Below are 26,696 nucleotides of genomic sequence, written 5' to 3'. Positions count from 1 at the left end.
TATATAATTAAAAAATGATAGTTTCCCTCCTCCAACTCACTCACCAAGGTAAAAGGTTCCATATGTTTTTATATGCTTATATATTCACATCTTTAAGGTTTGTTTAAAAAAACAAAAACAAAAACACATACAACCTAAAAATATATAGTACTCAGGAAGGAGAAGAATAAAACTTGCTGTATTGGGAGAAGGGAAAATCACACATAAGGTTCTGAGAGAATCCAGAATCCAGGGATCATTTTAACACCAGTTTTAACACAGAATATCCTGTATTTTTTTTTATGGTTTGGGATGGTTTGTTTTGTTCTTTTCCTTTTTGTGGGGTCATTCTAGTTAACAGGATTAAGGAGTTTAAAGGAGCACAAAGTGACACATAAAATAGACTAAGCTAGTTTGGGGCACTCTGGTTGAAGACCACTTTGACATTCCCCATCCTTCCACCAGCTACCATTTTGTGCTATAATTAGATTAACGATACTTAGTTTCAGATCATGAGGAGGTATGGGGGAAGATGCCCAAAGACGTGGATGCCAAACAGAACTAAACTAATTAAAACAAACTATAAGAGAGATCTGACTTTGTAATACACTTGGTAACTCAAAAAACAAATGACTTTTATAGCAAAATACACATTTCTAAAAGTGATTACAGAAGAAAAATTATTGACTGGATGAATGAATAAAGAACACACTGAAAATGTGTTCAAGACCTATCACTTGAAGAAGAAAAAAAAAAAAAAGAAGTAAACCTATATAGTTCCGTGGGCAATTTCTCCTAAATTTCAAGGAGCAGATCATTATCTATGTTACTCAAACTATTTCTGAGCAGGAAAAAAAGATCAGTTTCTTATAAAGCCAACATAACTCTGACACCAAAACCTAATAAAAACAGTACAGAAAGTAAGAGCTCCTTTCACTTAAGAATATAAATGGTACATGGCATTTCACTTTTAGATTCTGCACTTAAAAAGTAATTTCTAGCAGTATATAACTAAATGTGAACCACAAAGAATCTGGAGTTTGTTATTCTACCATATAAGAAAGCATTATAGCATAGCAGGATAAAAAACAAAAACAAAAACAGGATTATGGCAAGATCACTCCAAACATCTTCATAGTACAATGCACTCTAATGTAAATTGTTAGTCAAGAATGTTGAAAAGCCATACAATCCTATTAATAGATGCTGAAAAAACAGTTACTAAAACTCAGCCATTTCTAATAAAAGGAACAGAAGACTACATAACTGATTTTCAAAAACTATTTACCAAAAACACAAACAATATCATTCCAAAAAGTGAAATATTAAAACCATTTCAATTAATATGAGCAACTAGAAAGGGATACATCACTATTATTAGTCAATATCATCTTGGAGGTTCTAGCCAAAGGAATGAGAAAATAAAATAATTGGTTTAAACATTGACTGTAAGGAGATAAAAGTTTCTCTCGCTGATATCACTAAATATCTAGAAAATACAATAAACTCTAATTTAAAAAACTACCCAAAGTAATAAGAAAATAAAGTAAGGTGGTTGATACAAGAGAAATATTCAAACATTAATAGTTTTTCTTTACATTAGCAGTTAGTACCCAGAAGTGGAAACGAAGGGGTAAATTCCACTCACAATGCTATAAGCATAAAATATTTAAGGCAAAAAATATAATAAGGAAGACACAGGATATGTATGAAGAAAACTATAAAAATCTTAGATAAGGTCATAAAATCTAAACAAATGAAAAGCCAATCTACATTCTTGGATGGAAAAGCTTAATGACTTTCTCCAGAAAATTAATAAGTTTATGCAATTCCAGATGGATTAAAGACAAATATTTTTTAAAAATTTAATGTACATTAACGTCGTTGACATATGATAAAGATGGCATTTCAATTTAGTGGGGAATTTATTTAATACATAGAGATGGACAACTTCCATCTGGAAGGAAAAAAATGTTACAATTCTCGCATATCACATATAAAAATAAATTCCAGGTAAATTAAAGAAATGTTTTTAGAAAGCAAAAATCTTAAAAGAAAATCTAGGAGACCACATATATAAGCTAGGGCAGGGAATACCTCAATCAAGAGAGGAAAACCAAAAGCTCTAAAAGAGAAATGTATTTGATTATATAAAAATTAGAACATTCTGCATGGTAAAAGTTCCCATCAACAGTAAAAAGATTTAGAAAAAAATCTGCAATTCAGATGACAGATAAGAGTTGATATATCCATATTATAAAGCACGTTTATACATTAGTAAGAAAAGACAACCAAAATAAAATACATGAATAAGCAAGTCACAGGAGATAAAAATCTGATGGCCTCTACACAAAGGGAAACATGATCAAACTCGGCCGTAGTCAAAGAAATGTAAATCAAATTATAAATGAAATGCCACTGTCATCCACCAGAAAGGAAAATTTAAGAGACAGCACTTACTGCTTGGTGGGGGCAGGAGGAAAGTGGGCAAAGGAATACTTTCATATACACTGCTTATAAAAATGGGAACTGTTACAACCTTTTGAAAAAGAAGTCTATTAAAAGCATAAATATACATAGTCTTCATCTCAGCAAACCTACAACTGGAAGCCTAATCTCCATGGATTTAAACAAACGGGATTTTTAATGTATTGTTCCTGGTAACAAAAGAAGAAAAAAAGCCCCCCCCCCCCCAAAACTGGATACAAGGTAAATGCCCATTAATAGTGGAATGACTGAATGAATTATGTTATATTTAAATATAGATGATTATACTATTTCTCTCAGAAATTTTCCATTAGTGTCGATAAGTGGGGGGTAAAAAGCAAGACACAAAGTATACATAATATGATCTCATTTTTGTAAACATGTACACACACAAGTAAAAGAGCATGGAGAGAAATACAGAAGGAGATTTATGGGACTATGAACAAAGAAGGGAGGAAGCAAGGGAAAAAACACACATTTTAAAAAACAGCATTCATAGTTAAGTTAAAATTATATATCATATGAGTATCTGTATGAATCCATTAAAATTATTAGCTCTATTATCTCCTAATTGTGTAGAAATAGTATCTTACAGTGTTAAATGAAAAAAGCAATTTGCAAATAAGGTGTACAAAAAAGAGAGCACCTATTTCAGTAAAAAGCAAAAACAAAGCCCTTACAAATTTATGTGTAAATATGTTTATATGAGCAAGGAAAAAGGTATAAAAGGATAAACTCTATTTAACATATAGGGAAGTCAAAAACCCATGGGCCTTTCCAGACAAAAACTCATACTGTCTCAACATTTCTTTGAAGTGCTCAAATCTCCATTTACTATTAACAGCTACCACTTACTGAATGTTTATGTGCCAGACCCTATACTAGAATTATAAACATATTATCTCATTCAATTCTCAAAATCCACTATTAAGTGGGTACTACGATACCCCATTCCACAGATGAAGAAAGTTATGCTTAAAGATTGTCATTTCCCAAGTTCATATGGTTAAAAACTGGCAAAACTGGGATCTGACTCAGAAACCATATTCTTAAATATAACTACACTAAAAAGCCTCTAGAATCTTGCCTGAATCTGACCTCAAGTTTACTAGTCTATGATTTGCAAAACACACTTGCCCTTTACTGAAAGTCAAAATTTGCCCATCTCCTTTCAGCACCTTTCTCCTCAAATCCTCTAAGAGCACCAACTTAACGTGCAAGCTCCTTCAGGGCCACGGAATGTCAATCAACCAAGCAATGTAAGCTAAACAACCTGCCTAAAATCTCTTATCTATTGAGGGCTTTTCTTAGCAACTTCACTTTATCCTATTTGTTCCAAAAAATATCATCCTTTTTGCCAGAGAAAGCAAAAGAAAAATAAGACTTTAAGCATTCCACTTCCCCTCTGCCTACAAAGTCCATAGTAAGCACATAAAAGTTATTTGTCAGAGTGTTGAATGAATGAACCTGGGGTTGCACCATCCAGCCAAACAGGAGACTACCCTGTTCTTCACGCTCCACATAACATTGAAGACCCTTCTTATTGCCTCATTTTTACAATCTTGGCTTTGAGTCACACTAGCTTTCCTACCACTATTGCTAAAAGCCCATGCCACCCTCATCTGTTCACCTAATACGTGCCCCTCTTTTATACATGCCTTTTTGGAATCTGAGCTTGGACAGCTTTCAGCACAATCACACCAGCTTCCTCAAGTACCTCCTTCTTTTCTTCCTGCTGAGGATCCTTTCTCCAAACTGCCTTTTAGGTTTCCCAGCCTCTCAAACTTTCTTCCTCCCAGTCTCATGACACAGAATAACATCTACACTGTCAGTATTTCTTTCAGAGAAATGCAACTTGCAGGTGTCTAGATAATTGATTCCACTCTACCCACATCCCATCACTACCATAATTACTACATTTCCTTAACTCCAGTCTTCCCTACCTCAATCAATCTTTTACAAAGCTGCCAGAGCCAACTTTCTAAGCCCCAAATCACATCATGTCACTCATCTGCTTTAAAACCTTCTTTGCTAAACAATATACAAATCTCCTAAGCATAATTTCAAAAAGTAATTTCAATTTGGTCCCAACCAGTATTTTCCATTTTATTTTTGGCTAATTCCCATCAGCACCTAGTATAAGAACTCAGGTAACCCACCCTAAGCACCAGCTATAGGCTACTGACCATTTCCTGAACATACCACACACATTCATGCCTCAGAGCTGTTGCCCCTGCTGTTCTCTCTGCTGGAAATTACCATCTCCCACTTGACCCGCTGGAAAATCCTACTGCATCTTTAATGTGTGGGTTAAGTGGCACTTCCTCTATAAAATCATCCCCAAATTCTACTGCCAGACCCCCAAACAATGCAGAATTGCTCTTAATTGCTCTTTCAGCTGGATTCCCATAATGCATTCATTTATTATGATTCCACAGTTACTTGCTTATGTTTGTCTCTCCTCCATGTTCTATGTATGTCTTTATACAGGGCAAAGGTAGTATCTTATTTCAGTGTTTTTCAAACGGTAAGACTAAATTCACCATAAATAGATAAATCACGGGCCGGCCTGTGGCTCACTCGGGAGAGTGTGGTGCTGATAACACCAAGGCCATGGGTTCGGATCCCATATAAGGACGGCCGGTTCAGTCGGGAGAGTGTGGTGCTGACAACACCAAGTCAAGGGTTAAGATCCCCTTACTGGTCATCTTTTTAGAAAAAAAAAAAAATAGATATATCAATATAGTGAGTCATAACAAGTTTTTTAATAGATTCAAACAAAATATCAAAGGGCATTGAGCATAACAGGGATTAAGCATAATTTTGAGTAACTGAGTTATACAGGTATGTATGTATAATGGGTTGTGATAGAAAATATATTTCTTACTGTGAGCTGTGGTAAAAAAATAAGTTTGAAAAACTGTCTTATTTAACTTAGTATCCCCAGTGCATATGCCCAATATACAGCAGGGGTTCAAAAGTGGTTGCAAAAGTAAAATTAGCGTTCTTGCCTATAGGCCATTTGAGTCACCACAATAAGAACACATTCATTTCCTTTCTCTGGCCAGATGTCCTTTAGTATGCTCCCACAATCACATCACTTCTGTTCCTTTCTCTTTTTTACTTGCAATCATTAACTTTCTCTCTTGAAAATTCAGTCATTTCCACAGAAGTCTTTATCTTTTTGATCCAGGCCTCTTAATTTGTGTGTGTGTGTTCTAATTCCTTTTGTTGTTGTTGTTGTTTTCCTTTATTTCCAGGCCTTGTTTAAATTGTCTAACTTTCCACTGCTAAATATTCCTTCCTAAGTTTCTCCCTCATGAATCTTTTGTATCATTCAAGAAAAATCTTTCCCAAGACCATGCTATCTCTTTTAAAGTACTAGCCTCTCACCTTTCCTCCATCCCTAACTTAAATAAAAATCAACTCTCTGCCTCTATTTCATCTCCCATATCCTCCTAAAATCATTGTAATCTGGTTTCTGCTCAAGTTGCTGAGGGATCCCAAGCTGTCAAGGACTAAACAGAGCAGCCCTTTCTCAGCTCTCACCTTCAACTGCTCTACAATTGGCTTCTATGGGAAGGTACCACAATAACCTGTATTCTCTTATACCTCTACATGGATAAATACATATAAGGCACTTGAAAATGTACCTACCTCATAAGTACTATACAACTGTTAGCTAATTTATTATTATCATTATTTATTCTTCCTCTTGTCCTCTAAATATAGGTAATTATCCAAGATTCTGTTCTTGACAATTTACTTTTCTGCCCCTCCCATCTTCTCCCTTGGTCATGTCATCTACTCGCCAGGTTTTAATTAGCCCACCTGTAGGATTACAAATCTCTCATAAATCCAAACTTGTTTCCTGAACCCTAGATCCACACTCAACATGTCCAAAGCTAACTCCATGAATTTTATCAATAGCATCATTATTAGCTCCCATCATTTCACTGTCTTCCTTACCACTACTATATGCAATCAGTTCTCAAATTCTGTCACCTATAACTCCTCAATGTCTTTCATTTCATTTCCTAGTGCAGGCCTTGCTTATCACTCATCTACTCCAGCCCTTCAAACTGGTTTCACACCCCTCCAAGATTCAATCAACTACACATTGCTGTCAGATAAACCTCACAAAATCATAGCTTCAAATGAGTTACTTACGAGTCACAACTCTTCAATGAATCTACCCTACTTTCCTTAAAAAGCACAAACTTTTCAGTTGGCATTCAAGAGCCTCCAGGAAATAGAGGGTACTAATCCCATCTCTTGGCCTTCTCTTTCTTATTCACAGTACTCACAACCTGGTCAAACAGGAGAATTCGTTAGCTCTTCCTTCACTGATGTCTTAGCTCAAACATAATCCTAGTGAGTATTCTTCCCAATATCTTCAAACTTTAGCCTGTTGATATTTTACCAACTTTAAATGTCCAACTAGGGGCTGGCCAGTTAGCTCAATTGGTTTGAGCGCAGTTTATAACACCAAGGTCATAGGTTCGGATCCCCCTACTGGCCAGACGCAAAAACAAACAAAAACAAACCTCCAACTCCTCCACAGGTATTTTGGGGTTTGTTCTTCCTGACTGCCTTTTTTCTCTGCCCCAAAGATATTCACTCCCTCTTCTAAATATTCTTAGCACTTAATAATGACTCTTATAGGCTTGTCTACTTTCTGCAATATCCTATGCTATTTACATAAACACCTTAAACTCCAAAAACTTAAAACTCTTAGCAAAAAACTCTTTAAAAGGCAAAGACCATTTCTTAAATATTTTTGTAGCGCTTTGAACAGTCAGCACATCTGATTCCTTCCTTTTTCTAGAGAAACCAGCCATTAAAGACAGCAAGTCGTGCGGGAGTTCTTGAAAACCTCAGACATCCGTAGGCTGCCATGCTAAATGTCACTAATGAAAGTCCAGACGAAAGGACCTACAGTTTTTCAACAACTTGGTTAAGGGGTAAACAGGAAATGTCTCAAAGAGAGTGACAAAGGGCAACTGCCTCTGTAATGCACATCTCAGTGTTTTACACACCGTCCCCAGAAGATAAGAACCTCAGGTCGGAAGTCTAGATAACTGCATTACAGTGCCAACTATGCTATTTACTTACTTAGTGCCTTGTCAAGACCCTCTGATCCTTTTTCCACCAGTTCAATGAGACTTCTACTAGAAGATGCCCAAGCTTCCCGGCTTAGACATCCCGTTTCTACAAAAAGATTTAACTTGTCCAGGCACCCAATCCCCTGACAAGTTTCCAAAGCTTCACCCCACGCCTCATTTGCTCAGATTCCATCTCCAACAGCTCTGGTCCTACCTGCTCTAGGCTACTTCAGCACCTGAGACCTTGTAATCTCAGCTAAGTCACAAACTAAATGTCCCTGGTGCTCCGCAACTGATGTGAAAGCGGCCTCGGTAAAGGGAATGAATGCATTCTCCTCGGGCAGAAACTGGGCTTCCTCCTCCCGCTGCTGCTGCTGCTCCACATCAGGTGTGCCCAATGATCCGTCGTAGAAAAGTGTCCCTAAGGTTGCAGCCTGAGTCCCCTCCCGCCCGAGTTCCCCCCTTTCCAGTGGGGTTTTCTAAGAAGTAGCCATAGCCCTCCTCACCTAGCAACTCGAGGTTCATCCCTGCGGACTCTGGCCGCCCGGTCTCAGCTCCGGCAGCAACGCCTTCACCCCCGGTCGCTTCTAAGACCTGCGTCTAAGAGGGGGAACCGCAAAGAACCTGCCGCAAGCTGCGGAGACTTTCTGACTTAGAAGGCCCGGGCGGCTTCCGCTTTCTTCCCCCGCCTTCCTTGTTCGTTTCGAGTGGGCTGTCCATATATATGCCTAACCAAAAAGAAGCATAAACTCTCTCGGAATTAATTAATTATAACCTTTGTTAAGGCATAGAAACATTATCGTCACCCGGAACTTTAAAAATTGCAAGGACTTAAGGCTATTTTCTCCGGGAACACGTAGGTAAGTTAAAGTCTTCAGGCATATAGTTAACCTACTAGTCCCTGCTGTGTTGTGCGTTCAGCGGTATTGTCCGGACGGGCTGCCGCGGACTCCGCAAGAAAGGTTCCGGCAAGTCCTACTGACGTACGAAAGCGGGAAAGGTCGGCCCCTAGTGCTTGGGTGTGGAACGCCGCTGACGTCGTCGAGGCGCGTACTCGTCCTGCCTGTAGGGTAGTTGCCGTGAACCTGTCAGTCGCGTGACAATTATATCACATTTGTGAAGATATGCCATTAATCCCGCAGAAAGGTACGATATTATTTGTTAGGCCTTTATCTAAGGTTTTACGTGTACCCAACTTTGACCAGGACACTGTGAAAAAGAATGGGAATGAGAAGTGGACTGAGTTCCCCGGAGCTCAGTCAGACAGAACTGGGATGATGAGATACACAAGGCGATCAGAGAAATCCAGTTCATGGTAGCTCACGGAGGGGCAAGTTTTATAGAAACAAATAACGGCTGTAGATGCTGTTGACTCTCAGGACAAGGGAAGAACTGCGGAGGCTCGCCGCAGAAAATAGGACTCGGGCAAGACCCCGTGTGTGGGTACAGTGCCAGTAATCCCAGATCCACCCCTAACTCCACCCCTTGAGCGCTATCTTCTCCTCTGTGCCTCAGTTTTCTAATATGTAAAATAGGGGTGATAATTATAGTATTTACAGGATTATTGTGAGGATTAAATGAGTTAACATGTAAAGCACCTAAAATAGCAAGCGCGCAGTAAATATTACTTATTAGTTATAAATCACTTTCCCTAAATTGCATCACTTCCTTGAGTCCATTGGGTCGGTTAGCACCATTTAACCTAATACAATAATCGAGGCTCAGAAATGTTAAGCATTTGCACTCCTTCACATATCCAAAACATTGCCAAGATGCCATCCAAAATATTGTACTACTAACAATAGGAGTATTTCTGCATACTCTTGCAATCATTTGTAATTATCAATTCCCTTAAATTTTACCCATTGTATAGATGAAAAAATGTCGTTCTTACATGTATTTCTTAATAAGGATGAACATCTTTGCACGCGTATAAATGTATGTTTTTCTCTTCTGTGAGGCAGCCTGTTTATGTCCTTTGCCTATTTTTTGGAGGGGGTATATCCATCTTATAGGATTTTTAAGCAAGGAATAACATGATCACATTGGTGTTTAAGAAGTAAAACTCAAGGACAGTGCAGAGTAGGAATTTATTAGAGGTGTGAAAAGTCACTAGGATTTTACTGCAGTAATCCTGTGGAGAGATGAAGAAGACATGAATAAGACACAGTAAAGGGGGAAAAAAGAAGGCAATGCATTCAAGAGGTGTATGAGACAGACTTGAAAGGATGGGAAAGACTGTTAGGTTGTACTGGCTGAAAGAGGGAGTGAGGGCTTTCTCAGAAAAGGTACTCTTGATCACAATCCACACCTATTGTCAGTGGGATTACAGACTTCAAAAATTGTAAAGCTAAAAAAGAAAACATAGACAGCGACATAAACACAGTTCTGCATTCCCTGGAGAGAAGAAGGGTTGGAAGGCAAGAAAGATATTTGAAGGTACTTCAAAAGTTCATGGCAAAATAGAATTAAAAAATAATACAAATGGGCCGAGCCCGTGGCGCACTCGGGAGAGTGCGGCGCTGGGAGCGCGGTGACGCTCCAGCCACGGGTTCGGATCCTATACAGGAATGGCCGGTGCACTCACTGGCCGAGTGCCGGTCACGAAAACGACAAAAAAAAAAAAAAAAAAAAAAAAAAAAAGAAAGAAAAAAATAATAATAATACAAATCTTTCCATGAGCTTTTTGAAGACCCTGCATATATATCTATGACATTCACTTGAAGATACACCTCCAACAATGGAAAAATACACATACACAAGGCTATTCCTTGAAGTATTGTTTATAATTGCAAAATATTGGAAACTATATTCAAATTTTTTAACAAGGGAGCCCTACATTTTCATTCTGCACAGGGCCTTGCAAATTATGTAGCTAGTCCAGTATGCCTCTGCTTGTCAACCACAAATGTGCAGAAAGAGGTGCCTCATTCAGTGCACCCTGTCCCCTGACCACAGTTGATTGGTCTGTGGGCAAGCCCCTGACCCAAGGTGAACCCAGTTAGACTTCTCTCCCAAGAACTGGGAATGGGAACTAAATGGACCCCACAGTCTGACACATCTGTTGAAGAGAATAATGTGAATTAGGGGCTATTGGCTCACACTAGATGGAAACTATGGTAGTTGGCTACAGGTTGAAAATTAAAGCAGAGATTCAGAAACAATTGAAAGACAATACTTTCTGCATCTGATTGGTTCCCAAGAACATGGCTCGTTAATATCCTCTCTTTCTCTTAAGTATCCTTGGAACTTTATAAAGTATGCCCTTTTTGCTTATGCTATTCTAAAACATGTTTAGCTGACTGCAGATTTGTAACTAATGCCGCTCTCTGACCTGAAGTCAATGGAGAATGCTCAAAACCCATTTGGGTTAGAAGAGGATAGAGAAGGGAGTATCATTTCTAACTGAAAAAAACTTATAAAACCATTTCTAAAACCAGTTTCAACCATTCAAAACCACTTTAAAGAAAGAAAACCTGAGCTGGCCAGTTAGCTCAGTTGGTTAGAGCGTGGTGTTATAACACCAAGGTCAAGGGTTTGGATCCCCATGCCTGCCAGTCATCAAAAAATAAGAAAATAAAAGAAAGAGAAAAACCTACAGCTGCTGCTCTCCAGAAACAAAGGAAAACTTTGCCTAAAGACAAAGCAACAAAGAAAAACATTATGTGAAAACAACAGGCATGTTTCCTCTCAAATCTCTGACTCTCCAGTGTAATCATTGTGATCATTTTTGTAGACTGGGTGCTAATATAGCTGACGAAGTTAAAATTAAAACCCTTGAAAATATTGTTACAAAACCCATGAAAGGATTTTCAGTTTTTCTCCTGTTTACTTTTTTTCTTTTTCTTTTTCTCTAATGCGTGTGTTACACAATTCAGAGAGCCAGCTATAGGCAATTCAAGAAAAGAGAACTGTTCTATTTGGCAATAAATTTTTGCAGGGGAAAGAGAAGAGTTTATGTCCTGAATATTTCCACCCTCGGTGCTCTATAAACAGAATCTGAAGCCCACTTCATCCCAGGCCAAAACCCTAATACTGGGGAAACTCGTCTGCTGGAGGCTGTGGAGAGTTCTGATGTGGTGCTCTCTACTCCAGAAACTGGGAGGCTCTGTTGTAGAGGCTTACTCACATGGAGAACCTCAAACGATCAATCCAGAATATATAAAGAAATACAAATCCATTTTTTAAAAGAAGAGACCACCAAATATAACATATGAAAAGGATGTTCAGTCTCATCAGTGGTCAGGAAAATGCAAATTAAAGCCACGATGAGACATCTTACAACCACAAAGTTGACAACACTAAAAAGAGAGCCCCCCAAATTCTTGTGAGAGAATTCTCCGAAGAGAATGTCGGTACAACCACACTGGAAAACTATTTGTCATTATGTAGTGAAAATGAAATTGTATACATTTGTATGTATTATAACCAGGAAATTCCACCTTTAGGTAGATATTGTAGAAAAACTCTTGCACAAATGCACCAGGAGAAATGTACAAGAATGTTCATAGTAGCATTGTTCATAATAGCAAAAAAACCCCACAAAAAACTGCAAACAACCCAAACATCTAAACTATATCTAGAATGGATATATTGTAATATACTCATGTAAAGAAATATGAATGAAATACAGCAACAAATAGCTAATCCGACCCCCTGCTGCCTGAAACTTGTTTTTCTCCAGCCACGCTGACACTGCCTTGCTATTATATGAACATGCTAAGCACTTTTTTGCCACAGGAATTTGGCACTTGTGTTCCATCTGCCTGAATCCCTCTGTGGGGTCGTAGTTTGTTCCCTTGATTCCCTCTAGTCTGCTGAAAAGATAACTCTGCAGAGAGGCCATAAATGAGCCCCTCCCCTCCCATCTGGCTGTATCCACTTTACCCTGCTCCATTTTCTTCAGTAGTAGTTATCACCCCCTGTCCCTTTATACATTCACTCATTTATTTTTCTATTGTCTGTCCCCCTTTATAAGAGTATACGCTCCCTATAGGCAGGTGTTTTGTCAGTTTTATTTATAGCTATACCCTTGTGCTTAGGAAAGGAAGGTCATATAAGCATAGTAAGATTTGTAAAATATTTTTAAATATTTGCAAAGTAAATCAATTAATCAGTATGATTGATGCAAACATTTTCAGATTAGCTTTAAAGACAGAGACTTTCAAATTGGCTTTAGAAATTAAAAGTAGTCCTTCATGGGTCTGCAAAAACATACTTAAGACAAAGGGTCAAAAGTAAAAAGACAAAAATAATAGAAGGAGGAAACAGGTCAAGCAAATGCAAACCAAAAAAGTTGCTGGTGGTGAGGGAACAATTTGTTAAAATATAATTGATGCTCTGTCATGCTATGGTCTTTGATACAGTGAGAAGTTGTTTTCATTTTTATTCATTCTGCAAAAGATAAACAATAAATTGAGATGGGCACCTCAAAACCTAAAAGCTGTCTAGCTTTTTACAGTTATTTGGAGTTGGAAGCTAAATTCTTTGTAGGAGACTTCCAGCAGTTCATTGTGATCTCAGATTATGTCTGAAGTTATCAACAATAATACAATTTATGAGCCGTCGTTATCTCTCACACTAGTTATCCTTTATGACTTGACATAATTATTTATTTATTTATTTTTTAATTTTTTTTTTTTTTAAAGATGACCAGTAAGGGGATCTTAACCCTTGACTTGGTGTTATCAGCACCACACTCTCCCAAGTGAGCCATGGGCCGGCCCCACATAATTATTTAAAACATGTTTTATGATTCTTGATAAATAAAAAGGTGTGTATTTAAGTGAGTAATAAAACCATTTACCAGTAAGAAACCCTCATCCCTTATGTTCTAAGGTAGAAAAACATGGCGGAGAAGTCTTCCACTTAAAAAAGGAAGCAGAGAGATGAGGATAAAATAAATGTAAAAGACCACTTTCATGGCAAGAAATTATTAAATCTAGAGGAAATTGATTTTTCTGGGAATATTTGTTTATATCTGAATCTAACCCAAAAAGAGGGAGGAAAAAAACAGACAAATAACTATTGAAGATATTGAAGGTTTTAAAAGATAATCCATTGGAGATATGTGGCCCATTTGTGCACCCAAAAGTTTTTTACAAATTTCTGGGACATGAAAAATGATTGAGATTGTGTTACAGACATTTCAAATATTTATGTGGTCACATTTATCCATCTTTTTCTTTGTCAGAGATGACCAATTCAACTGCCTGAGGAAGAGGTAGTGAAGGCAGTTAACTGAGTAAGTAATTCTTAGTAGAGACGGATCAGCTGCAGAGAGAAAAGCTCCATCTGAGAGAGAGATGGAAGGGGATCTGTGCAGCTTCAGCTGATTGTTATTATACCAGAATGGGACTAATGTAGCCACATCTTCCCATTTTTCAAGTGAAGCTGGAAATTCTGGTTTTTATGTGAAATCTTTCCATTTTTAAATCCCAGTGGTTAATTTTAAAAATTGTAAAATATATGGGCCGGCCCGTGGCTCACTTGGGAGAGTGTGGTGCTGACCACACCAAGTCAAGGGTTAAGATCCCCTTACCGGTCATCTTTTAAAAAAAAAAAAAAAATTGTAAAATATATGTGGACTAAGCAACAGTCCCTTAGGCCTTCACTGCTCTGTGGGCGATCAGATTGGTCTTTGTTTTGGAGTTTTTTGTTTTCGGCTTCTTAGTTTTTATCCTTTTAAGAAAGGCCTTCCCTACTCCGAGATTATTTGTTATTTCCCATGTTTTTAAAAGGTGTTTTTACATTATTAAATAACATCAATTAATTATGTTGTAAGGAGTAAGGTTGTTAATTTTGTTATAAAGAGTAAGATGGGCATCCAGCCTAATTTTGTACAAATAAATAGCCTATTTTTGCAACATCATTTAGTGAACACTCTATTTTTTCTCTAGTTTGAAATGCCACCTTTATCATATATGAAATTCCTCTGTGTTTTTGGGTCAATTTCTGGACTCTAGTTTGTTACAGTTTGGTCTGTCTGTCTACAGATGTGCCAGTACATCTTTTTTCATTATCTTATTTTTAAAATATGTTTTGTTATCTTTCAAGGTTAGCTCCTCCCCATCATTCTTCTTGTTGTTGTTGTAAATAAGTTTTGGTATTTTCTCACATATTTATTTTACCTTGTGAACTTTAATGAGTTTATTTAGTTTTCCTCTCCTATTACCAGGTTGGTATTTCTTCCAGGATCCCATTACATTGGAATCTTCTTACTTAAGTATAGGGTATGGCTTTCAATTAACTAAAGATTTGTTTTTCTCTCTGTTCTATAATCTGACAAATTTGGGGGCCGGCCCGTGGCTCACTCGGGAAAGTGCGGTGCTGATAAAACCAAGGCCATGGGTTCGGATCCCATATAGGGATGGCCGGTTTGCTCACTGGCTGAGCGTGGTGCTGACAACACCAAGCCAAGGGTTAAGATCCCCTTACCGGTCATCTTTAAAAAAAAAAAAAAAATGACAAATTTGGGGTACTCCCTTTCTGGTCCAGGCCACTCTTGGTTATTTTTTAATTTTTATTTTTTTAATTTCAAAGAGAAAAACAAAGAGTAGTAAAACCTTTAATATTCTCTTCATTTCCTACCAAATATTTGTGCTGAACAATATCCAGCTACTTACAGGCATGTTGAGTGTGGGATTAAGTGTGGGGCATGGGTTGAAGGGAACAGGTCTTAAATAGAATGAGAAATAAGGGCTGGCTGGTTAGCTTACCCAGTAGAGCATGGTGCTGATAATGTCAAGGTCAAAAGGTTGGATCCCCTCACAGGCCAGCTGCCAAAAAAAAAAAAAAAAGCCCTTTTTCCAGCCCGTGGCTCACTCAGGAGAGTGTGGTGCTGATAACACCAAGGCCACGGGTTCGGATCCCATATAGGGATGGCCAGTTAGCTCACTGGGTGAGGATGGTGCTGACAACACCAAGTCAAGGGTTAAGATCCCCTTACCGGTCATCTTTAAAAAAAAAAAAAAAGAGAGATGGTGTATAATTTTCACAACGTTTAATCACTTTTCCAATCTCTTAAATAGTAATTTAATAGTAATAGGTCTATTTATGTTTTCTAATTCTTCAACCCATATTTGATATTTTGTATTATTCTAGGAACTCATTCAATTCATTGCCATATATTTGCCTATAACAGTCTCTTCTAATTCTATTGAGCACTTCTGGACATGTGATTATTATACCTTCCTCTTTCCTAATCTTTTAAATTTGTAAATTTGTTTTTTAAATCTTTTTATTTTTTAAATCAGGTTTTCTTAGAGATTTATCTATTCAGTATTTTCAAAGAGCCAAGTTTAGGATTTACTTCACTATTTTAATGCTTTTGGTTTTCTATGACGTAAATTTCAGGATTGGTCTTTATAAATATACATAATCGTTTTTTCTTTTCATTTTTTTTTCTTGTCCTCTTCTTTTCTTTAAATAAAGACCTATTATTTAGGTTGGGTTTTTCTTTTCTTTTTCCCAGTTAACATACTTTTACTATGGTCTTTTCACAAAAACATTTATTGTCCTCAAGAGCATAAGTGCTTTGAGGGCAGGCCTTCATTTTTGAATTACTCACAGTGCCTCTCACATAGGGTTGAGCCCAGAAGGCACTCAATACATATCTGTTGAAACAAATTGAATTTGTCCATGTAAGATATTTATATTAACTACTGATATTAAATTAATGAAAACACCATAGCTTCAATCCCTCCAGATAGATGTTTTTTTTTTGGCAGCTTGCCAGTACAGAGCTCAAACCCCTGGACCCTAGTATTATGAGCACCATATTTTAACTAACTGAGCTAATGGGCCAGCCCAGATGGAATTTTTTTTTACTTTATTGATTTTTTTCATTGTACATGTTTATGGGATACAGCTTCTTATTTCAGTACATGCATATATTGTATAATGATCCAATCAGAATAGTTAGCATATCTATAACAGATTCTTCTGAGTCTGAATTTTGTGTGCATGAAGTTGATGAGGGAGTGCCCCCAGATGTTGAAAACAACAGGAAGGCAGTAAGGGAGGCAAAGGGAGGCAGAGGAAAATGTTGAACTGCAAAAAGGTCCTGTCTTTACTTTAAATCTTAATATTCTTTTCATCGTGGATTTTTTTGTATTAGTTCCGACTTTTTTAAATGCTGTGTTTTGACGGCTGGCCAGTTTAGTCGGTTAGAGCGTGGTGCTGTTAACACTAAGGTCTGGGGTTCGATCCCTGTACCAGCAGCAAAAAGAAAAAATTAATAAAATTGAGTATTTTGTTTTGGGGTATCTCCTTAAAGGTTGCACCCAGGCAAGTGCCTCACTTGCCTCTTTCCAATCCTGGCCCTTACTGCAATGTAATTACAGCAGAGGCCTCAGACATTCCACAGTAAGCACCGGAGCTGGGATGGCCTTTCCAAGTCATTCCAAATTGAGGTTGGGGGCCAGGCATGGCCCTGCATGACCAGTCACTGGGTGCAGACTGTGCTTGGCAAAGAGGCAACCTTGTGAGAGGCAACTCTCTTCTGTTGATGGCAATCTGTGGAGGGGAACTTGACTGTTCCAGCCCTCCTAGCAGCTGGGGACAACTCCTGATAGTTTGGTCCTGAAGGGGGAATATGGGAGGTATGCACCTTCTTTTTAGTTGTTACGCCATTATTATTAATAATGGCATATAATGCCATGAATTTTGCTTGAAGTGTAATTTGCATGAGTTCCATAGACAATTGATACAAAGAGTATTGGTACGAAATGTGTTTTCCTTTACATTCCAAAAACAATGAAATTTCAGTTTTTATTTCCTCTTTGGACAGGTTATTTAGGAGAGTGTTTTTATGGAGACAGAGGGGTAGTTAATAATGTTTTCAGTGTTTTTTTTTTTAATAACTTCAGACTGACAGAAAAGTGGCAAAATTAAAGGATTCCCATATACCTTTCACCTGGATTTTACCATATTTGTTTTAGCTTTCTCTCTCCACCCCGTCCCTCTGCCTTTTAAGAGTTGCAGACATGATGCTTCTTTACCCCTAAATATTTCAGGGCACATCTCCCTCAGACAAGGGCATTCTCTTACGTAACTATGGCTTGATTATTTAATTAAAAATTAACATTTATAGAGTACTTTTTAAAATTACAAATAGTATTCAAGTTTCAGGAGTTGTTCTATTAATGTCCTTTATAGCAAAAGAAAAAAAGAAGAAAATCCAAACTCTTATTTGCATTTATTTGTTGTGTCTTTTGAGTAGAAGTGTTTTTAAATTTCTAAGCAATTAATATTTTTTAACTAGTTGTTGTTTCTTTCTAAATATATTATATTCTAATTTGAGAACCTTGCCTGTAAAATGCTGAACTTCTTGGAATTACTTGTGATTTGTGTGTGTGTGTGTGTGGTGATTAATTTTATAAACAGAAAAAAAATATTATCTATAATGATCATTTCCTATTTATTAAATTAGGTTTACTTATTGTGTTTAGTAAATCTTTTGCAACCTTGCTTATTTCTCATGGCTAGATCAATAAGATTCTGAAAGAGGTATATTTATATCCCCCATTGTGATTATACTTTGATCAGGTTTTTATATTTTCAGTAGTTTTTGTTATTGTCTCTGTCTGTTAAAATTAAAAATACATATACCTGTTGACCCAGCAATCTCTAAATATCCAGACCTCTAAATATTTATTTAGCAGAAATAAAACATAAGTAGAGAAGGATATCTGTCCAAAGATGTATATTGCAGAATCATTTAGAGTGGCAGGAAAAAAGTGCAGAGAAAAACATTACTGAATATCAGTAGAAGGAAGGAAGGATATCATATGTTATATCCAGATTATGCCACAATTTAAAACAGTGAATTTGATCTATAGGTATTAATGTGGAAGGGTTTCTATAATACATGCAATGTAAGAAGCAGGATGTGTAATATTGTGTATTCTACAATCTTTTTTTACTTTTAAGGCATGTACTCAATTATGTATGTATATATGTAAGGAAATAATGTTTTCAAAACTGTTAACTTTGGCAATTTCAGTGGGATGGGGTTAGAGAGGGTAATGAGGGGGTGTATTAACTTTTCCTTATACTTGTCTAAATTATTTTTCCTAAAATAAGTATGTAAAGAACTCTAATGTGTAAAAAAGTAGGAAAACATTATGGCTCAGAGAAAAAGAAAAAAAACAAACAACTATAATTGTTTGGATATATTAATATATATTTAGAATATTTAAAAGACTCAAAATTGCATGACTTGCTAAAAACTAAATATAAAAAAAAGTTTGTCTTGTAATAGCAAGAAATATGGATAGAAATAGAAATGTGCCATAATACCATAATGCCAGTTTCTCACTAATTAATATGTAAAGTTAATGTAATTCCAATTAACTTCTTGACAAGTTTTGCTTAGAATGGGAAAAATGATTTTAGGGCTGACATAGAAAAATAGATGTGAGAAAATTAAAAAGAAAACAATGAAAAAGAATAATAGTGATTAAAGTCTGCTCTGCAAAATAATAGAAGGGATTATAAAGCTACTGTAATCAAAACCCTATGGTTTTGGTAGAGGAATAGGTAAATAAATTAGTGGAACAAAAAAGAAAGTCCAGAAACAGGACTTTCTCATATATTGTGGGGCTGTTACTTGCCACAACTTTTTAAGTAACCTGGTGTTTATTAAATTTTAAAAAGCACATATTACACTCTAGGAATCCTCCCAATTCTAGAAATTAGAGCACTAGTACATGGAGATACTATATATATACTTGTGTATAATATAAATGTATGTGTGTATATGTGTGTTTACATACAAAGGGTACTTCAAAAAGTTCATGGATTCATATTATTTTTCAATCCTGTTTTTCCCTGAACTTTTTGAAGTACCCTTGTATATAGTGCAAAGATGATAAAATGTCTTATTTACCTTCAATAATAGCAAATGAAAGCTGGCCAAATATTCAGGTCTTTGTTGTTGATTGGGGTTGTGAGGTCGTAATTTAGTCTTACTGGGCTGGCACTGGGATGGGGAATGAAAGAGGGGAAATGAAGGCATCTGCCTGTCCTGGGAGGAGAGGGGTTCAGTCTACTGGAGGAAGCATTGTAGTGACTTAAACGTGGATAAAATTATATATGCTGTTCAGGGGAAGAAAAAGAAGAACATCCTAGTAACAGTTAAAATAATATGATGTGATACAAACTAAAAATACAAAATCCAATTGCTTTTTAATATTAATTTAGAAAGAAATAGAAAAAAGTGCCTCACTCACAATGCAAAGAATCTATACAAATTACGTAGAGATATAGTTTTTTCTGGATGGAAAGGCAAAATATCATAGTAATATCAATCTCTTCTAAATTAAAAATTTATACATTGTACTCAGACATTAAAATATATAAAATCAAAATATCAACTGAAACTTGCACAAAATGAAAAAAAAATACATTTATGAAGATTATGAAAAAAATTTTAAAGAGAAAAATATTGGAGACATTACATATTAAAATTTACCATAAAGTTACTGTATGTTTTTTTAAAGCCCTATGCTCCTATCACAGGGAGAGACAAATTTGTAGAAAAGAAAACAAATGAAGCAGAAAACTCATAGATTGTTGATAAGACTGTGAAGTCCTCAGAGTCAGCCTAAAACCACCAGGGACAAACACCAGTAATCGACAAAGTCAGGTTTATTGATTCATTGCAGTAGGGAGACAACACGCTGAAGAATCATGCACTATGTCACCAAACAAAGGGAAAGATAAAATTATAAAATTCAGGGAAAAGGTATAGTTTAGGTAAAATGTAAATGAAGCAGGTGGTATTCTAATTTTACTTTTTTTTTGGCAGCTGGCCAGTATGGGGATCTGAACGCGTGACCTTGGTGTTATAAGGCTGCCCTCTAACCAACTGAACTAACTGGCCAGCCCTCAATTTTACTTTCTTGAACCTTTTTAGAAATTGATGTAACAGTATTTACTAAAACTAAAAATCCATGTATGTATTCTAGGAGTTCAGCTTAGAAGAAATAAAAGCCCCGGTACTGAAACCTAAGATTTTGGGACATATGTACCTATGTTATTGAAGCGGGTAGCTGGAAGCCACTTGAATTTTCATACACAAGTGAATGGTTGAGGCAGCCATACTATGGATCTGTATGCAGCAGCTGAAAAGAATGTGATAGGTTGACCTGTACTGACTTGAAAGAATATTCATGATTTGGTACTAAATGAAAAAGACAATTACAAAAAAAAATGTACGACGAGATTCCATTTTGTTTACACACACACAAAAACACACACACATACTTTCATGTACACAGTTGCTATAAACACTGGAAAAAATATAGCACTACACACACCACTCTATAAACATGATTACCTCATGGGGTAAGTTTGGAAGGTGGTGAGGGGAGACTGAGTTTAGTCATTTCTGTATTATTTAAATTATTACAAGTGTATTAACTTTGTATTTCAAATCACTAACATACTGAGTCTTTAAGAAAACAAATAAAAAGATGGGGATATGAAGTCCTGTGAACTACAGTTTCACACCCTACAGTGTTATCAGGTGACCTTTCTGAAACCCTAATCCAGTTAGTCATTTATTCCAACTTCCATCCTGTCTCCTACCCATCCTCCAGGGAACACAGTGCTTTAGGAGCTCTGAAGGCCTCAGGTCACTTTCCCCCCAAGACAGCATTTAGCAAATCAGACCACAGGCAGAGGCTTGTGGCAGAAATGACCCTGGGAAGAGACCTTGGTGCCCAGGAACCAGCAGCAGATAATGAGGGTAAGTGCCCCTCCCTCAGGCCTCTTAGCAGGAAGGGAGTTGGTATTTAGGGTCATGGAGGGTAAAGGACTGTTGATAAGTACAGAAGGGTGGCTCTGAAGATATCTCAGTTTAGGGCTTGGGCTGACTGGTTCTCACTCTTCCTTTCTTTCTCCCTTTTCTGGGCAGGTCCTTAGATCCCTGATAACCTGTGTGAGGTGGAGACAGCCCAAGGGCAGCACTTTCTGGCCAGCATGCCCCCAAAGTACTGACACATCTTCTGGATCAAGAAGGGTAAGTGGGGGTCCAGGCTGTAGGGAAAGGGACACTGTCTTAGTCAGTTTGGGCTGCTACAACAAAACATCATAGACTTGGGTGGCTTAAACAACTGACATTTATTTCTCACAATTCTGGAGACTGGAAGTCCAAGATCAAGGTGCCCAGCAGATTCAGTGTCTGGTATGGGCCTGCTTCCTGGCTGATAGATGGACTCCTCCCTACCTTACCCACTTGCTCCATCTGCTTCTCAGTATACATCTTGCCTGAGACCTTCCTCAGAGACCTGCTCTGCACTAGGACCCTAGTGGACATTGGGTGGGGACAGTGCCACCTGGGCCCTGGAGGAGATTCTCAGGGAGTGGGTAGATGACTGCTTGACTCAGCCACTAGGTTCTAGGCCCCAGTAGAGTAGGGAGGACAGAAAGGGGAAGAGCACAGCCTCTGGCTCTGGGCACTTCCACTCTAATACTAGCAACAGAGATATACCATATGTATTAGTTTGCTAGGGCTGTCATAACAGTACCGCAGACTGGGTGGCTTAAACAACAGAGATTTATTTGCTAACAGTTCTGGAGGCTCGGATTCCAAGGTCAATGTGTTGGCAGGTTTGGTTTCTCCTGTGGTCCCCGTCCTTGGCTTGCAGGTGGCTGCTTCCTCACTGTGTCCTCACATGTCCTTTTCTCTGTATGAGTGCTCATCCCTGGTGTCTCTATGTACGTCCTAATCTCCACTTCTTATAAGGACACCAGTTATATTGGATTAGGGCCCACCCTAACAGCCTCATTTATTTTTTGGTGGCTGGCCAGTAGGGGGATCCAAATTAACAGCCTCATTTAAACATATTTCCTCTTTAGAGGCTCTATCTCCAAATACAGTCCCATTTTGAGGGGGTTAGGGCTTCAATATATGAATTTGGGGGGAACACAATTTAATCTCTCACAGTATGTGAGAAATTGAGGATGCTCAGGTATGGGAGCACAGAGAGGGGACAGTTAGTTATCAGTCCTGAGAAATCATAGGCTACGCCGTTTCAGCAGGAGCTTGCAGCAAGAACAGGAAAAGCTAGGAAAAGAGGGTGGGCTCCCTGGTTGTGGGAACCTCACCATGAAGAGAGAGAGGCAGCAGGACCAGACTATCCTACCCAATGCCCAGGCCAACCGTCAGAACCTCCGAAATGTGGGAAAACCAACCCTGCCCACGGCAGCAGCTTATGCTAGGGATTGGGTTACACATGAAGAGAGGAGGTTCTGGGGGTGGTAGAAACACTGCTCTGCCTGACTTCCTTCCACACAGTAAGGAGCCACATGGGGCTGAGGGAAGATGGTAAAAGGGATGTAGAAGGGCCCTGAGAATTGCAGAACCCTCAGCACACGAGGACTCCATCCAAACCTCTGCACTAAGAGATGGCCAAATCCTAGCATGGCTTCTAGAAGCATAAAGCTTGTCCCTAGGATGACCCTAGCCCCCCCACCGACCCCCCTACATTAAAATGCCTGCCTGAGAAAGCTTAATGTTGCCAGAAGAATTTACCGTTTGTTCCAGCCAATACCTGATGATAGGCTCCTGGCCTCCCTTTCTTAGAGCATTTACTAAAAGGGCTTATAATTATGAATCCTCCCTCTGTCCCTTTGAGTTGTATATTTATCTCCTACAACTCAGAAGTGTCTTCTCAAGGACCTGAAAGCTATTTCTTTGAAATAGTATAATCATCAGGAATGATAGGGCCTCAATCTCTCAGTCTCTGTGGGAGGATAGAATCCTGACTTCGATAACTGCAAGCTAACAGACACCGCTAGCCTAATCACATTGATACTGACCAACCCTTTCTAATTTTTCATGCTTCTGACTGCTTGGACAGTCACCTGTCCAACTCCCTCCCTCATTCTCCCTTTAAAACTCCCAAATCACCTCTGCACAAATTAGAATGGAGTTCAGCTCTTTCCCCTGCTGTCAGTAGTTACTGAATAAAATCTATTTTCACCACTTTAGCTAATGTCTGGCTCTGTTTATCTTTGCCTGAAAGGTAAGAGGAGAACAGGGAACTGAGCTGGATTCTGTTGGTGGAGAGACCATGTCACATTAATGATTTTTATCCATCACATTAACATCTATTTGTGTCATTCTTTTATTTGTGTCTGTCACCCAACAGACTTAAGTTCTATGCTCCGTGTCTGGTTTTGCTCTCCTGTAAGCCCCTAGGGCTGGCACAAGTGGACACATATATTCACAATGGCCCTAAGAGATTGGATTTGTTTGCCATGCTTACAGATGAAGAAAGAAAGGCTAACAGGAAAAGAATGGAAAAAGACATACGAGGCAAACACTGACAACCACCACAAAAAACTGGTGTATCCATCTTAATATCAGAAGGATGTTACATATACTCTTTTGCAGATATGAAATAGTAAATAATTTTTTTAATTGTAAGCAAATCCTGCTCAGTAAAATGTCTCAGACCAACCGTAGTGTTTCTCTACATTCCCAGTTTGGAACCTGGAGCAGCTCCCTGTATTTTCAGAGCCTGTGGCTTCACATTGAGCCTGGCATTTGCTCCATCCTTTTACCTCTTCAACTCCTCCTGGTATCCACACATAGAAAGGCTCTGATTTAGCCTATTCCTAGATGCTTGAGTTCCTTTGTGATTAGTCTTATTGGGAAGCCATGCTGAGAAAACAAGGAAGAAGGGAGAAGAAAGGAAATAGAAACCAGGGGGGTCTTTGTACTCTGAAAAACTCCAGAGATTTAGAAATGTCCTTCCCAGAGACCCAATTGTGACCTCTCCACATACATGCCACAATCTGTCAGTCTTCTTTCACGAACTTGCCTCCCAGTAGTTCCAGAGGGTAGTTGTGGATGCTGAACAGCCCAAGAGGTGAACTGCTGGCATCTGTCAAATCTGTCATCTGGGGCCTGTCCTGAATCTAGGTCTTTTTTCTAAGTGCTCTTTGATTACCTTTCAGGAATTACTTCTCCTCTATTGAATGCAGTTTTTAATGAGCAGGAAAATCTAGGTGCCTGCCTCTCACCATGGAATCTGAAGGGGATAGATCCTTCCAGTTCTGAGCCAATATAGCTGGGAAATGGGCCTGCAACCTATGCTGGGCCAGTCAAGAAAATTCTTCCTGGCTGCTTACTCATGAGGGAGTGAAGATGGTTCATCAGAGCCATTGTGAGATCTTTGCAATAGCCTGCAGAGCTGCCCTGGTTCCTACCCACTGATTCTGTGAGCCTGATCTTCCAGTTTCCTGTTGATTTTGTGAGCCCCCAATATCTTTCTCCTAAATCAGCCAAAAGTAATTTTCTTAAATTATAAGAATAGATGTTCAGGATAAATAATACAATAACAGAAATTCAATACCCTATAAGTTGGAAGTTCTCTCCCTAGGAAAACCACTATTACCAGTTTGATATATATGCTTACAAACTTTTTTCTATGCATATACACAGAGATGGACTAAATGTCTAGATAATTTAGGGTTATGGGGGGATGAAAGGGATTTTTACCAAAAAGTGGGTTATGTTACATATATTCTTAAATTAAGTTTCCACTCAATGATAGTGAAAAATTCCTTGCCAGCAGAGATCTACATCATTCCTTCTAATGGCTGCACAGTATTCCATGGTATGAATACCATAATTTAATCTCCCCCCAATGTCAGTCATTAATATTGCCCCCAACTTTTTGGTATGGTATAACAAATAATGATGTGATAACACCTTTATACTTATATAGCTTTGCACACTTGTGCAAATATTTCTGTAGAGACCACCTAGAAATTACTTCTGAGGCAAAGGATATATACATTTAAATTGTCCATAGGTACTGCCAAATTGCCCTTTTGCTGCTATATCCACTTCCCAACAACACAGGGAAGTGCTCATCCTTACACCTTTATGAATAGAGATTTTTAATATTTATTTTTAGTAAATTGATAGGAAACACCTTTTTGGTTTTCACATGTATTTCCCTGATTACTAGTGATGAACATCTTTGTCAAATGCTTACTAGCCAATTTGTTTTTAGCTCTTTTCTTATTGATTTCTTCATATATTAGGAATATGAACCTGTTTATCTGTTATATATTGCAATTATTCTAATTAGTGATTTGTCTTAATTTTGGTTTTGGTGTCTTTAGTTGTATATAAGTTCTTTAAAACTTCTATCATTTTTTCTTTATGGCTTCTGGGTTCCTGATCACACTCAAAAAAGCTCTCTCTGCCCCAAAACTATAAATGAACATATTTACATGTATTTCCTACTAGAGGCAGCACGGTATATATAGCAAGTTAGTTGCAGAAGCAGAGGTTCTGAAGCTGAACTTCTCAGGCTGAAATCCCAGCTCTGACATTTATTAGCTGTATGACCCTGGTTACTTAACCTCTCTGTGCTTTTGTTTTTCTCATCACTAAAATGGGGTTGTGGTGAGGACTGGGTGAGTTAATACATGTAAAGCATTTAGAATAGTGTCCAGCACATAGTAAACGTATTAGTCCATTTCTGTTGCTTTTAAGAAAATACATGGAACTGGGTAAATTATAAGAAAACAAAATTTATTGCTTACAATTTTGGAGGCTGGGAAATCCAAAGTCCAGGGAACACATCTGGAGAGGGTCTTCTTTGGTGGTGGTTTTACAGTAATGCAGGAGTCCCACATGGCAGAAAGTGGTGGAGCAGAGAGAGACTAACCAGCCTCTCAGATGCTCTTCTTTTAAAGCCCTCAGAACCATATCCCTGACTACCATTATTAATCCATCCACTTGGGCAGGGCCCTCAGAATCTAATCACCTTGTCCAGGTCCCACCCTTCAATTACCATAATAGAGTTTCCCACCCTCAATAGTTACAGTGAGAATTAAGCTCCTAATGTATGAACTTTGGGGGGGACACAATTCAGTCAATCCACAGCAGTTAATATTCAACATGCTCTTATTATCTAGATCCTTATAGTTTGATATTTTTACATTTAGATCTTTAGTACACCTGGACTTTTTTTTTTTTTTTTGTATGATGATTTGAGGGGTTTTTTTTCCTTAGGTGGTGCTATTGTTTGAATGTATGTGTCCCTCCAAAATTCGTAAGTTGGAATTTAAACCCCAAGGTGATGGTATTAAGAA

General features: G+C 37.9%; 1 protein-coding gene and 1 long non-coding RNA gene across 6 annotated transcripts in view; one reads left to right on the top strand and one right to left on the bottom strand.

Annotated features, from left to right (window-relative positions):
* Positions 1 to 8,214, bottom strand: part of RBBP5 (RB binding protein 5, histone lysine methyltransferase complex subunit) — a 31,566-nt gene extending 23,352 nt beyond the window's left edge. For all 3 annotated transcript variants that reach the window (XM_063113968.1, XM_063113969.1, XM_063113970.1), the window contains exon 1: positions 8,078 to 8,214. In XM_063113968.1, the coding sequence (XP_062970038.1) occupies positions 8,078 to 8,096 (19 nt within the window). In that variant the 5' untranslated portion in view covers positions 8,097 to 8,214. The remainder of the gene's footprint in view (positions 1 to 8,077) is intronic.
* A 386-nt stretch (positions 8,215 to 8,600) lies between these two features.
* Positions 8,601 to 26,696, top strand: part of LOC134390894 (uncharacterized) — a 33,901-nt gene continuing 15,805 nt past the window's right edge. For 2 of the 3 annotated variants that reach the window (XR_010024893.1, XR_010024891.1), the window contains exons 1-2: positions 8,601 to 8,717; positions 21,493 to 21,597. This is a non-coding gene — a long non-coding RNA (uncharacterized LOC134390894). Of the gene's footprint in view, positions 8,718 to 13,764; positions 13,816 to 21,492; positions 21,598 to 26,696 lie in introns of all 3 variants that reach the window. The other variant, XR_010024892.1, reaches the window with a different exon arrangement.

This window comes from Cynocephalus volans, chromosome 11, assembly GCF_027409185.1.
Source record: "Cynocephalus volans isolate mCynVol1 chromosome 11, mCynVol1.pri, whole genome shotgun sequence".
Classification (NCBI taxonomy): domain Eukaryota; kingdom Metazoa; phylum Chordata; class Mammalia; order Dermoptera; family Cynocephalidae; genus Cynocephalus; species Cynocephalus volans.
Note: the sequence above shows the minus strand (reverse complement) of the source record. Positions and strands in the feature narration are given on the sequence as shown.